The following is a 14,833-nucleotide window of genomic DNA, read 5'->3' on the forward strand; positions in this document are numbered from 1 at the left end:
GCACAACTCCACTATCAGTTCCCTTGTGTTGAGATATAATTTCCTGTAAATGCCAGAAAACTTGAAGCACTGCAGACCCATAGTTACCGGCCATGACACAGGGAGCTGGGCCAGGGAGACTGGAATCATTACTCTGCCTAGGCCATCCCTGGGGTTGCCTGAGCATTCTAGGGAGGGCCCACAATAAAACAAAAAGAATAAAATTTTTAAAAAAAGTTAATTAAATGTATGTATGGTGATGAAAAGCCTCCCATTGAGGGTGGCTTTTCTTCCCTCTCCTCCTCTGGCTGGTGGAGCCAGTGTTCCACCGATAATTAGAGAGGTGCCTTCATCTACATCCCCCTCTCTTACTCTTTCTCCCCTTTCTTTCTCTCTCTGTTTTTTTTTTTTTTTTTAAACTTGAGCTTCATCCAGGAAGCTCAGGCGACCCTGATGGACACCAGCCAGAGAATAATGGGCAGTCTGGCTTACCTCCTAGCAGTGTGTATGGACAATGTGGGGTTCCATCAGGAGCCCTGTGGCCAAAATCCAGATCATAACAAACAACAGAACCCAACATAATACTACTTGCATACCACACACAATACTTTTGTCTAGCTTTTACAGAATAATGTATACTTCACAAGGGTACTTACGGCGCAGTTGTGGGAAACCACCAGTGGCACCCTCTCCCTAAACACTGTTTCTTCCCTCTCCCTGGGAATACCCTCCCCTATGTATATGTGCGATCTAGAAACATGGGAATGTCTTATATTTGATTGTTTGGAGTATGCTGATTTATGTCTGGAATTACTAGATAATGTTGTTGATGTTACTTGTTTGGTGGATGGGATTGAGCCATTACTTATTAAAATAAGGGAAAATTTTATTGCCTTTCAAAATTTTGCAAATCCAGTTTTTGCAAGAAAGAATATTCTTTTGAAATTGGAAGGGTTCGGATTACATAATGGATGAATTGGTGGGCTGTACCCTTTTATTTATGTGGATCAGTATGTTATTTTTTATATACGAACAGAGAAATTTCTTTGCAGAAGTGGACAGGATGTTGGTATTCTGTTTCCTTCATGGGTGGATGTCCACTTCTCCTGCCAACACTGTTGGCAAGAAGCCTTAGTTATTGTTTTTCAATAACACCTTCTTCCAGATTGGTTTTGTTGGTAAATATGGGTAACTTCTGTTGAGCTCTCTGACTGGTGGTGGATTGCTGTTCCTTGAACTGTTATTAATACAATTTTTTGTGCTCCAGTGGAATCAGAAGAACATGTTGTGCAGTTCCTTGTGCCGTGCTGCTGTCGGAGTAACTTCAGTATTCTGTCTATTCTGCATGTCCAGCTCATTTTGCTGTAGCTGAATTTGGGATGACCATTGCACAGTATAGTTGGTTTGTCATAATCGAATTACTTGATGATGTACAATGTTCTCACGTATATAAGATATTGTTAATATTTGTATACTGTACCATGTCTATAATGTGTATAGCGGATTTGCCAGATTTTTTGGCTAGGTGCTGCTAGAGGTAGGTAGCATTTTTAACTGAAAGTGATGCACACATGCTTGGGACATTCTAGAGATGCAAATGCATTTTGGCTAAATACGTGAGTAGCCTACGTCTATTTGGAAAGTCACTTTAGAGATATGAGTTAGTTACAGATCTGTGTACTTATGGCAAGATATTACAGATCTGTGTACTTATGACAAGATTTAGCTAATATCTCTAAAGATATCACTTTAAAGATATTAGCTATTTTCAAATCTGTGTGTACAGAGTGTTAAAAAAGTACTATACAGATAATGCATAGTTCAGAACTATGTCTACGTGAGGATGACAGTGACTGAACATGTTTTTGTAAGGGTGGCTCCTAGAATGTAGTTCATCTCTGCCTCGTATCTGCGTGAAGAACAGTACCACTGTAAGAGGGCCAGAAATGTGAGTAGTGTAGGTTTGTGTGTGCATTATGTGTGTGTTCTGTTCTGGCCATTCGGCTACCCAGAATCATCAATCACCTGAACAGATGATTCTGGGTACTCGTCCACACCACGGGAAGGTGGGCCAGTCCCAGTGGAGATGTACTGTCTCAGTACGAGATGCTGACCCACCTGATGTTTCCAAAAAGTGGGCCAGGTTTCTCTGGGGGCCCACTCCAGAGAGAAAAAAAATAAAATTTTATATCCTGCACCCAGCATATTCATTTGTATATTTCAATCATTTCCTTTGGCATGAACACACCTTTTTTAATTAGCATTAGTAGAGGCATATGATACAAGAAACCAAGCTTATTTAGCATCAGCCAAAAAAAAAACCCTTCCCGTTTCACCATTCCATTCACTCCAAAAGTGTGTCTAGTTCAGTCTTGAATTTATTTAAGCTGTCAGCTTCCACAATGACAGAGGTAAGTTTGTTCCAGCAATCAACCACCCACTGGCAAAAGACAAATTTCCACACATCAATTCTACAACTGCCTTTCCTCAGTTTGAATTTATGCACTCTCAGGTGTGGAATCTGAGCAAGAGGAAGAATCCCATCAGCATTGAGCTTACTCAAACCATTAAAGGCCTTATACACCTCAGTCAGATCACCTTGCAGGTTCCTAGTATCTGGACACTGCAATTTGCAGAACTTAAGCCTATCTTCATAACAGCAATCCTTCCACTCACTGATCTCATTATCCTTCTCTGTACTCGTTCTAGTAGCTCAACATCTTTCCTGATAATTTGAGGGTGTCATGTACAGTTATGTACACTGTTATCATTGACATTCCTAGTTTACTCTTCTTTTAAAAAAAAAACATTGGTTTTCTGTTTGTGGCAAAGTCACTTATGCCTGCAGTGCAGGATATCTTGTTTTTGCTTTAGTAAAATTTTGTTAAGCCTAATGAGCTGTTTATTCCAAAACATACCTGTTTATCATATAAAGCATTTGAGCCATACACCAACTCTTGTTGAGTGTTCTGATGTAGATATCTGTTTTCCATTTAGGAAATGAATTACACTTTGCACTTTTGCCTGTATCATATTGGGGTGCAACCATTTTTGCCTATAGGTATGACATCACAAACCATTATTAACACCATCTCATAACTGAAAACAAAAGAAACGTATATAAACCTGAATGGAAATCTCTCGATTTAATAACTTTCAGTCTTATGAACAAGGGTTTTTGACCTCATAAGTTTGATTAATGAACTCTGAGCTCATTGTTTGGAACTTTGACCTTCAGGAATAAAATAACTAAAGTAAAACAAATGAGAATTATACATGTTGGTACCTTGTTTTATGTTACTCTGTATTGTGCATTAATTTGTGCAATGCTCTAGCGAAAAATATTAACTCAAAAAATCAAATCAAATCAAATTGCACAATAAAAAAAACTGCTTGCAACTCTTTTAAATTTTTATTTTTTAGTTTATATTTTATTTTTTCAGCCACTCAACCATTTCGAACTTTGTCTTCAGAGCAAAGAACTTGAAGGTAAAATGAATGCAAATGAAATACAGGAACCTTGTATTACACTCTCTTGTATTGGTTAATTTGCATAACACTAAAAATATGAACTCAAAAAATTAAATAATTAATACTATAACACAGTTTTTGCCAACCAACCTCACGTCAGTCACTATGTCTATGTCAGGAGTGTGAATCTGTGTGCATGGCTGCACCTAAGCACCTGCATTTCTTAGAGACTTGTTTGTTGACTATCCCTTGTTACATTCATATTTTTAGTATTATAAACATAATAAATAGTAAAAAAAGTGTGATATGAAAGAAAGTTTCTCATTATCATTTATAGATAATCTCACGAAGTTAGATTTGTAACTTAGTTTGTAACATAATAACATAGGTATTTTGTAATGATCTTGTTTAGGATTTCTTTGCATAATACTGTGTTCTCAAGCACCAGTTAAGAGCCCAGTACAAGGTGCCATTGTACTTTGAAGAATTGTTTAATTAATGCATATTAATAATTTTCAGTCTTATGAACAAGCTTTGTGGTATAATGCAGTGGTTTTTTTTTATTTTTTTATTAAAGGAAATATATTGTTATTGTGTTGTCTTTATTTTCTTGCTAATTAAGCAGAAATTGTTTTTCCTCATATTTATTGTATAGTACATTATACCAGGCCTCCATAGCCAAGTGATCAGGAGTGTGAATACAGTAGCACACACTCTTTGAGTAGACTGGGGTACAAGCCCCTGACTACTAAATACAGTCAATCTGCCAACCCACACTGGACCAGCATGGCAGATTATAATCCATTTCCCTCAATATGAATTGTTGAGGGGACTTCCATCCTGCAGTGGATTGATAATGGCTGCTGCTGCTTACCCTTACTCTACATTATACTGTTATTATAACCAGAAAAATTCCTGAAATTAAATGAATGTAAAGTAAATAAATATAGTACAAACTATTAAAATTACCAACCATTAGTCTAGACCAACATTTCCTAAACTGGGGTCCGCAAAACAGTGGTTGACCATATATATATGCATCTGTTATATAGGGGTCTGCAAAGTTTTTTTTAATTTTTGAAGGGGTCCGTGAACGGTGAACTTTTTGATTTTTAAAAGGGTCTGTAGATCTCAAACTCAAAAAATCAACTCATTAACTCAAAAAATCAAATCAAATAAAATCGCACAATAAAAAAAACTGCTTGCAACTCTTAATTTTTTTTGTAGTTTAGGGACCACTGGTCTAGACCATTGCCAAAATGAAGTTGGGATGAGACCTTATCAAGTAGCTCATTTATCATTGTATAATACTGTATTGCACTTTGTTTTGAAAGCACACATTAAATATTTATAGCACTGATAATATAATGAACAAAAATTTATTTTTGGTATGCACCCCCTCCCATTATCTCATTTTACAAAGGAGGATGGGATGTATATGGAAAAATTGCTCCCAGTTGATGTTCTACTTCTCAGCATTTCTCTCTCCCCTATTTGTTCTCCTATCAGGAATACATGGTGTTCATAAATCTGGAAATTACTGTATGAGATACAAGCTAAAAGTTCCCAGACTAATTCTGTAATAGATGGGAAGCTTGTTAGTCACATGTTGCCATTGTTCTCTTTAAAGTAGTCTCCTTTGGAGTTTATAGACATAATCCAATGTTTCTGCCACTGCTGAAACTTTTATTTTATGGTATGTTAGTACCACTGCAATGTTGATCTCTTAAATGTGAAATTTCCATCCTTTGGACTGATGTTTCATTTTGGAGAACAAAAAGTTGCAGATAAAGACAAGGTTTTTTTTTTTTTTTTTTAAGCTCACGTCTGAGAAGATGAAGCACAAACTTAGTGGCAGTCTGCCACATGTTCAACTCTTCTTTTGAAGTGCTCCATCATGTTCCTTATAATAAGCTTAACACCCATGGCACATAGTTAACAGTACGATGCTAGTCTTTGTGGATGACTTGATACACTTTTTGTATGTTTTTGTTAATCTGAATCTGTGAAGACAGCCTGAATGCTCTGAGTTCAAAAGTGGTTAAATTGAAATTTTAACCCTGTTGAACCTGAAAATCCATTTGAGTGCCTTTTTCCATTCCATGGTGTCATCATTAAAAGCTGTTTTCAGCTTTTCATAAGTATCTGAAGCAAGTTCATCAAGTTTAAAGCAAAACACAATTCAGACCAGACTCTCTGCTCCTTCACATCAACCATTTCACTAATTGAAGAATGGACTGAATACACTTGCAGTTTAAACAATTCTGTAATAGAATTGTTCAGTTTAAACAATTCTGTACAATTCTGTAGTAGTTACACATCAAAGCACCACACTGTAATGGCTGTACTGACCAGACTAACTCATAATGAAGCAATACAGTGGTACTTAGTTGCACAAGCTGTAATGCATGCCATTTGCTCTCCTAGTCACCATCCTGGGGATGTTTAGCTCACACCTGCTATACATCATTGTACTTATTATTTTTTCAAGCCTTTTCAGGAAAGCTGTTGATACTGTTGCATATAGACTGCTGTGCAAATTGGAGCAGTGTGACATTAAGGGCAAGTTACTGCTTTGTATAAAGGGATGATTGAATGGGAGAAGACAGAGTGGTTATTAATGGGCACTGCTCTTCATAGACTAATGTTATTGGTGGAGACCCCAAGAGTTCGGTGGTGCTGGATCTACTATTGTTTTCTGTATTTATTCGTGATATTGATGGAGATATATCAGACTTGATATCTAAGTTTGCAGATGATACAAAGATTTGTGGTTAATGACAGCAATCAGGGTAAGCTACTGCAGCAAGATATATAAAAATTAGGCAGATGGGCTGAGAAATGGCAGTTGAAGTTTAACATTGACAAATGTTAACTTCAACTGGTAGTGGAAAATAAAAAAGAACTTTTGGATGGAGGGGGTAATAGTGCAGTCAGATATAAAGTTCTCTGAGCAATGCAGATAGGCTGCCACGACAGCACATGGGAGTTTTGACAATGATATACAGGAGCTTTGCCAGCAGGGATAAGGAGATGATTATCCCATTGTACCAGTCAGTGGTTAAGCTGCATCTTAAGTATTGCATGCAGGTCTGGAGGTCTCATTTTGGAGTGTAGATCTGCTGGAATGGGTACAGAGAAAGGCAACAAGATTGGTGAAGAAAACGATAAGCTTACCAAAATTAGACATCAGTCCTGCTAATTGCAGCATCTGAGACTAGGCACCTGCAAGGTGATCTGATTGAGGTGTTTAAGGCCTTAAATGGATTGAGCAAGCTCAGTGCTGATGACATTCTTCCTCTTGTTCAGACTACATATGTGGGGAGGATAAATTCAAATTGAGGAAAGATAGTTGGAGGATGGGTGTGCAAAAGTCTGCCTTCAACTAGTGGGTGGTTGATTTCCATCCATTTTGTACAAGTGGAGGTATTGAAATAAATTCAAGGGAGAATTCGACAAATTATTGGAAGGGATGGACAGGTGATGTGGAATTTTTTTTTTTTTTTTTTTTTTTTGTGACTGAGTTCATAAGCTTGCTTTCTTGTATCATTTGCGACTTGTAATACTAATACTAAAAAATAATGTTCCTTGTTATATTTTGGGTATTTATTTCATATTTTTTAGTGTGACAGTTATTATATGATTCTGTTGTGATGTGCTTTAAAATCTGGTTTCTAAATGAATAGCATACATTCTATGCACTAAATTTTTCTATAGAATACTTTTATCTTTTTAAATTTTGTGTTCTTTTGATTTCAGGCTGTTGTCAGAAAAGCAATTGAAAGGAGTTTAAAAGCAAGAAAGGACTGGGAATCAATCCCCATTTCAGATCGTATAAAGTTATTTTTAAAAGCTGCTGATCTTGTTAGTGGAAAGTATAGAATGGATTTGAATGCTGCCACCATGCTAGGACAGGTGAGCAGTGTCTTTGTCCAGTTTGAGTTTTAAATTTCAAGGTGACCAAGTTCAGTAAACTTTAGTATTAGTGTTAAGGAAGGCAAATTGATGGAAGGAAGCTAGGCTTATTTAGTATTGGTTTAAGAAAAGAAAACTCACCTGCCTTGATTTGGGCATCTGCCTCTCTTAAATTTACATAAACTCTCTAGTGTTTACAAGATTACATGGAGTTGTTCCAACAGTTGATGGTTGAAAACTTCCTTAAAAGAAGATGTTATCATATTTAGTTTACAATTATCCTTTCTTAATTTAAATAAACTCCTCCTAAAGGTAAAGAAATTGTATTTTGCTGCTTGAGACAAAATGTGTGTGTAAAACTGTACAAGCTTATGCCATTTATAAATTTTCATGTGCACACTTTCAGGAAACGTATACTAAACCACAACATGCAAATTTCTTATTCCTTCCAGAAATAGACTGAATGTTATTTTTAATTTTTATTCCTTCTAGGCAAGAGAATATATCTGATAGTTTTGCTTTTACAGCCTGCACAACATGGAAAAGAAAGTAGCATCTTGATGATGCTGGTGATGAACAAACATTTGAAGGATGGAGGTAGGGCAATCATATGTGATGGTGGTATGGTTCTAAAGTATACCCAGAAGTATCACCTCAGGGCTATGAAAACATTTCCTGACTAGTGTAAGCTGTAAATGGGCAACAGCATTAAAATTGAAAAGTGATCAGTATCTAGCCATAACAATTGCTTACATGAGAAATATTTGCACACCAACTTCAATTGGAACTACCATTGGCCATACAGAATCAAGGCATATAGTGTCTTTCTGGCTCAAACATTTCTTAACATATTTCTTATGTAAGAAATATGCAAAAAATATATTTGTGTGATTCAAACAATCTCACAAGATGGTCCATTTATCATGGAGAACCACAAATGGGACACTAAACAGTGGAGTTGAGTTCTGTTGCCTGATGAGTAAAAATTCAGCCTGAATAATAATTTTTCACAAGTTTTAAATCTGGATAGACTGTGGTGCATGATCAGCTCTCCCATATATGGGAAAAGGACATTATTGGTGCTGGGAAAATAATGGGGCATGGAGTCATTGCCATAAATCGTAGCACACATCTCCATGAGGGCAGAACCATGGCTGCTTGGTGATATAAACTCAGAGCCATGTATGGGTTATTACAGGGCTTAGTTAGTGGAGAGTTTTTTGGAATCAAAGATCCTGAGAATGGAATGGCCTACGAGATTCCCATACCTGAAACCTATAGAATAATGGTGACCAACCTGTGGCATGCACAGCTTTTGTCAATAGCATTCCTCTAAATTACCCAAGTCTCTGTGTTCCTGAACAAAAATAAAGGCTAGCAGAATTTGCTCATTGGTGTACTTATAAACTATAAATAAATAATTCATTTATGAAATAATGAATTAGAGGGGGGTGTTTTCGTGTTAAATATTATGATGTGCACCCAGGACTATAGTGAACATTCCGGCTGTCAATGGCCATGAAGCTTCTTTAGCCTAAGAAGAAGGAAGGAGCTGCAAAAACAGAGTTGCATAGAAGAACAAAAGTAGGAAAATTCCAGTATTCCTTTGTTTTAAATTGCATCCAGTGGAATATTTGCCTAGACTTATTTCAAAGAAAAGAAAATAAATGTTAACAGAACTTGCTCATTAGTATATTTACAAACTCTGTAAATAAGCTATTTATTTGTGAAAGAATAAACTGACCTAATGAGGGCAATACTGGCTGATTTACTTTTCTTTTATCCCTCAGTGTCACTAGAATGTTATTTTTAAACATCATTATTCTTACTTTTCCTATCTTGACTTCTGAGTTACAAATCTGTTACGTATATTTATGTTCACTAATATTTGTTATTATGTAATAAATATACATTTGTTATGTATCTTTAAGTAATAAATATACATAACAAATATTAGTGAACATAAATATACATTACATTAGCATTACTAAAGGCATGTGATGCAAGGAAGCAAGCTTATGCAGCATCAGCCAAAAAAAAAAAAAAAAAAAAAACCACTCCCATTTCACCCCTCTGTTTGTTCAAAATACCTGTCCACCTGAGCCTTAAATTTATTTAGGCTATCAACTTCCACAACAAGGGATGGAAGTCTGTTCCACCAACCAATTACCCACTGGCTAAAGGCAAATTTCTGCACATCTATCCTACATCTGGCTTTCCTTAATTTGAATTTATGCCCTCTCAGGTGATTATTCTGAGCAAGAGGAAGAATCCCATTGGCATTGAGCATGCTCAAACCATTCAAGCCTTTATACACCTCTATCAGATCACCTCACTGGTGCCTAGTCTCTAGACACTGTAATTTGCAAAACTTAAGCCTTTCTTCGTAAGAGTAACCCTTTGTTCCATTCACTAATCTTGTTGCCCTTCTCTGTACTCGTTCCAGCAGCTCTACATCCTTCTTGAAATGAGGCCTCCAGACCTGTATACAGTACTCAAGGTGTGGCTTGACCATTGCCGTATACAAGGGAATAATCACCTCCTTATCCCTGCTAGAAACATTCCTGTATATCATTGACAAGACACCATGAGCTACTCTTGCAGCCCATCTACACTGCTCAGAGAACTTCATATCTGCCTGCACATAACATAAAATACATAACATAAATATGTTTTATGTATTTTATTATTATTAAATAAAAAACATAAATATACATAACAAATATTAGCCCTATTATTGAACATATGCCAAATTGAGTGAATAAATGTATTTTGTCTGAGTGAACAGCCAAGGGGTGTATGGAAGAAAACTTTCATTTAAACACATAACCATTGTGTGAATAAATAGTTATGCACACATGATTGCCTTTTTGGGGAGGAAAAAAAGTTTGGCACACTAACCCTATCCACTGCCATTACAGGTAGTGCAATGGATATAATCGCCATCCTTCTCACATCGGGTAAAAATATCTGGGTTCAAACTCTGTCAGTGACACCAGGAATTTTTATAGGCTTTTTTTTCTACAATGTGGCTGAGTTAGGCAAATCTCAGGTGAGAGTTGCGTAGATTTTCTCTCAGAAACTCTGGGTTTTAGCAAACAGTCTGGTTAATCAGAATACCCACAATTTACATGCACAATATATACTGTCACCTCATAGACTTAGTTTCTTTGGTGTTTAATACAGAAAACCCTACGCACTAACCTAGCTCAGTCCTATGCAGTATCATTATATTGTATAGGGCTACGCAATATAACAATATAGGATGACAGGAGATACTTTAATGCAAAAAACAAAATTGGTAGATTTGAGGTGCATTGCTGAGTCAGGTGCAGTAATGCAAATGGGAATGAACACAACTTTTCTGAGAGGAATGCAGACATAAATAGCTGTTATGAGTGTAAATGGAAGTTTTCTTCCTTACATCACTTGGCTATTCACTTAGAAAGAATACATTATCAACTCAATTTGGCATGCATTTACTAGTAGTGGCCACCTGCTTGCTGACAAGAAGTCATTAAGCTGTCTTGACAGTGTTTCAGATTTTTTAAATTTATAGCAGATTTACCTGCTTAGGTGATACCATTATCTACAGTTCCACTTAAGTTAACAATTTAGATGGAACTGTGGATAATGGTATTTTTTCTTTAAGTTGGAATAATAGCAAGCTTTACTGCATAGTTTTTTGGAATTGGTCTTTTGAGGGAGCAGAAAGTTAGCATTAGCATTAGTAGAAGCATATGATGCAAGAAAGCAAGCTTATGCAGCATCAGCCAAAAAAAAAAAAAAAAAACCACTCCCATTTCACCTCTTCGTTTGTTCAAAATGCCTGTCCAGCTGAGCCTTAAATTTATTTAGGCTATCAACTTCCACGACAAGGGATGGAAGTTTGTTCCAACCAACTACCCGCTGGCTAAAGGCAAATTTCTGCACATCTGTCCTACATCTGTCTTTCCTCAATCTGAATTTATCCCCTCTCAGGTGATTATTCTTAGCAAGAGGAAGAATCCCATTGGCATTGAGCATGCTCAAACCATTCAAGGCTTTATACACCTCTATCAGATCACCTCGCTGGTGCCTAGTATACAGACACTGTAATTTGCAAAACTTAAGCCTTTCTTCGTAAGAGGAACCCTTTGTTCCATTCACTAATCTTGTTGCCCTTCTCTGTACTCGTTCCAGTAGCTCTACATCCTTCTTGAAATGAGGCCTCCACACCTGTATACAGTACTCAAGGTGTGGCCTGACCACACCGTGAGTACTTATACAAGGGAATAATCACCTCCTTATCCCTGCTAAAAAAATTCCTGTATATCATTGACAAGACACTATGAGCTACTCTTGCAGCCCATCTGCACCTCTCAGAGAACTTCATATCTGCCTGCACAATTACCACCAGGTCCTTTTCATTCTCTACCACTGTCAGTGTAGTACTACAGAGTTGATACGTTGCTCTGGGGTTGCTGTTTCCCATATATAGTACTTTACATTTGTCAATGTTAAACTTCATTTGCCACCTCTCAGCCCATCTGCTCAACCTTTCCAGATCCTGTTGCAGCAGCATAGTGTCACTCATGTTCTTAACAACTCTGCCAACCTTTGTATTGTCTGCATACTTGGACATTAAGCTTGATATACCATCATCAATATCATTTATAAATACAGAAAACAATAATGGACCCAACACTGAACCCTGAGGGACTCCACTAATAATATTAGTCCACGATGAGCAGTGTCCATTGATTACCACTCTCTGTGTTCTCCCCTCAACAATCCCTTTATCCTTAGCAGCAATTTGCCTCCAATGCCACACTGCTCCAATTTGTGCAGCAGTCTTCCATGTGCAACAGTATCAAAAGCCTTTCTAAGATCCAAATATATAATATCAAAGTTATTCCCTGCATCCAGTTCTTTTGTGACTGCATCATAGTATCCAATCAAATTGGTCAGGCAAGACTTTCCCTTAATAAAACCATGCTGTGTCCCAGCTATAACTGAAGTCTTGTCTACTGCAGTGTTTTTTAACCAGTGCCTCCATTAATTTTCCTGGAACAGAAGTTAAACTCGCAGGTCTATAATTACTTGTGTCAGCCTTTGATCCTCCTTTGTGAATTGGGGTCACATTTGAACATCTCCAGTCTATGTGTACCTCCCCTGAGTCCAAGGAAGCTCTCATAATTATGGCTAAGGGTTTTCTTACTTCCTTTGCTGCCTCCTTTAATATAACTGGATGGATCCCATCCACCCCAGGTGCCTTTCTTTTGTTTACCTTCAACAATTTCTCCTCCACTTTGCTCTCAGTTATTACAAGATTATCTAGCTAACTGCCAGAGTTGAATACACCTCTGGCATTCCCCTCGCTGAATAACTCCTCGTGTGAATTTTGGTGGAAAATATTCATTTAGTTTGTTAGCTACTTGAGCAGGATCATCAACAGTTGAACCATTGATATCAAGTGGACCAATCTGATTCATCCCCTTCCTTCTCGAGTTTACATAAGTAAAGAACTCTTTGCTGTTTTTCTTTGCATCCTTTGCCAAAGATTTCTCGTAATCTGCCTTCGCCTGCCTAACCTCCTTTGTAACTTGGTTACAGACCAGCTTATATCTATCATAGGCTTCTGTGTCACATGTTAATTTATGTATCCCATGCATTTTTCTTCTCTGCCATATGTCTCGTTAGTTCATCTGACATCCATTTAGGCCTAAACCTCGAACAATATTTTTTAGTTGGTATGTAAAGCCTAGTAGCTTCCAAGATAAGTTCTTTGAATTCTTCCCATTTTGAATTTGCTGTTGGTAACATCATCAGTTTGTCTCACTGTATAGAATTTAAATACTGTCTCAGACCATCGTAATCACCTTTATGAGTCACCTTAAATGTGGCAATGATGCTCTGATCCATTGGTTGTAACAAGTAAGCTGTATTCGTTAGCAGAAAAAGAACATTGATATTTCTGTTCAGGTCCATAAGATAAGGATGACCTGGCACATTATCTAATAGTAACATAATTTTGAAATCCATGTTATTTTTTTTGCAATAGCATTTAACTGCAGGGAAAAAATAATTTACAAACCAATCTTCAAAGAGCTGTTTCTTTACCCGGGTTTCCTATTTGACTGCCATATAACAGGAAGAGTATTTTTTACTGCCTTTGGATTTTCTGATTTATATATCAGCATAGGCTTTAATTTAAAGTGACCAGATGCGTTTCCACCTAGTAAAAGGGTAAATCAATCTTTGGCTGCTTTATATTCTGGTTGGGTTGATTGTTTTTCTGCCAAATAAATGCATTGCGGCATCTTCCAAAATAATCCCGTTTCATCCACGTTGAAAATTTGTTCATCCTTGTAACCATTATCTTCAATCAGTTTTTTTAGATCATCACAAAATCTTGCAGCTGCTTCATTGTCAGCACTAGCACTCTCATCACTAAGGTGAACATTATGGAGCCCTATACATTTTTTAAACCTGTAAAACGAACCACGGCTTGCACAAAAACTTTCCTCTTCCTTGCCATTTTCTTTTGTTAGTAGTGAATAGAGACTGCTTGCTTTAGCTTGAATCGTCATCTGACTTAATGGAATTCTTTTCTGGTTAGTCTTCAATCCATAACATTAACAGACTTCCATATTATCCATTTTAGAGCTACGATTTTTAACAATCATTTTTGACATATAAGATGCTGTTGCCATTCCATGTTCTTTTATTTTATCTTTATTCTTTAGAAGCGTTCTTACCGATGATTTGTTCTTATTCTTGTCCCGTACTATCTTAGCATATGATTCACCATTTTTATATTGTTTTACAATTTCTAGTTTATCATCTAGTGTCAACCATTTGCGTTTAGAAGAACACTCAGTGTCATTACATTTTTTCTTTCCACCCATATTTTGCATATAAAGATGTAACGTTTTTAAAAAATCTTTAATAAAAATACATAGTGAAAAATATTTGTATAACTTATGCATAGTCAACGACTCATTGCTTGGAATCTAGTGATTACTATTGTATGAATGCTAGCAGAGTCTGTATATAATGGGAGTTGCGACGACAGTCAGCTTAGCCTTGAATTCATAACACATTGGCCTGTGTCACTGGCATTACAATACAAACATACATGTCAAATGTATTGGTGCACAACACAGTTAAATTTTTTTTTCAATTTTTTTCAATTTGTAAACCGCGCTGTTCAAATCACACTATGCGAAGTATTCCTATATGTTCAAGAGGAAACATTAGAATTAAACTTACTAACGTTAAACCGAACATTCAACCTTTAGCAAAGAAGCATCAGGCTCAGGGATCCCATTGAATAAAAAGAGTAAGTATAAAGTATTTTCTTGTTTAAAATTTCATGGGGGGTGATTAGGAAAAAAAATTATCTAAAAAAAAGCCCTTTGGGGGCAGTAATTAAAAAAAGGTTGAGAAACACTGGTGTAGGTGGATGAATGTTGTTGGACATTTA

General features: G+C 36.6%; 1 protein-coding gene across 1 annotated transcript in view; it reads left to right on the forward strand.

Annotated features, from left to right (window-relative positions):
• Window positions 1–14,833, forward strand: part of P5CDh1 (delta-1-Pyrroline-5-carboxylate dehydrogenase 1) — a 186,049-nt gene that overhangs the window by 59,808 nt on the left and 111,408 nt on the right. Inside the window, exon 4 of the mRNA XM_090373981.1 lies at window positions 7,210–7,365. Coding sequence (XP_090230107.1) covers window positions 7,210–7,365 — 156 coding nt within the window. The remainder of the gene's footprint in view (window positions 1–7,209; window positions 7,366–14,833) is intronic.

This window comes from Mastigoproctus giganteus, chromosome 5, assembly GCF_048544385.1.
Source record: "Mastigoproctus giganteus isolate SK-2022 chromosome 5, ASM4854438v1, whole genome shotgun sequence".
NCBI classification, from domain to species: domain Eukaryota; kingdom Metazoa; phylum Arthropoda; class Arachnida; order Uropygi; family Thelyphonidae; genus Mastigoproctus; species Mastigoproctus giganteus.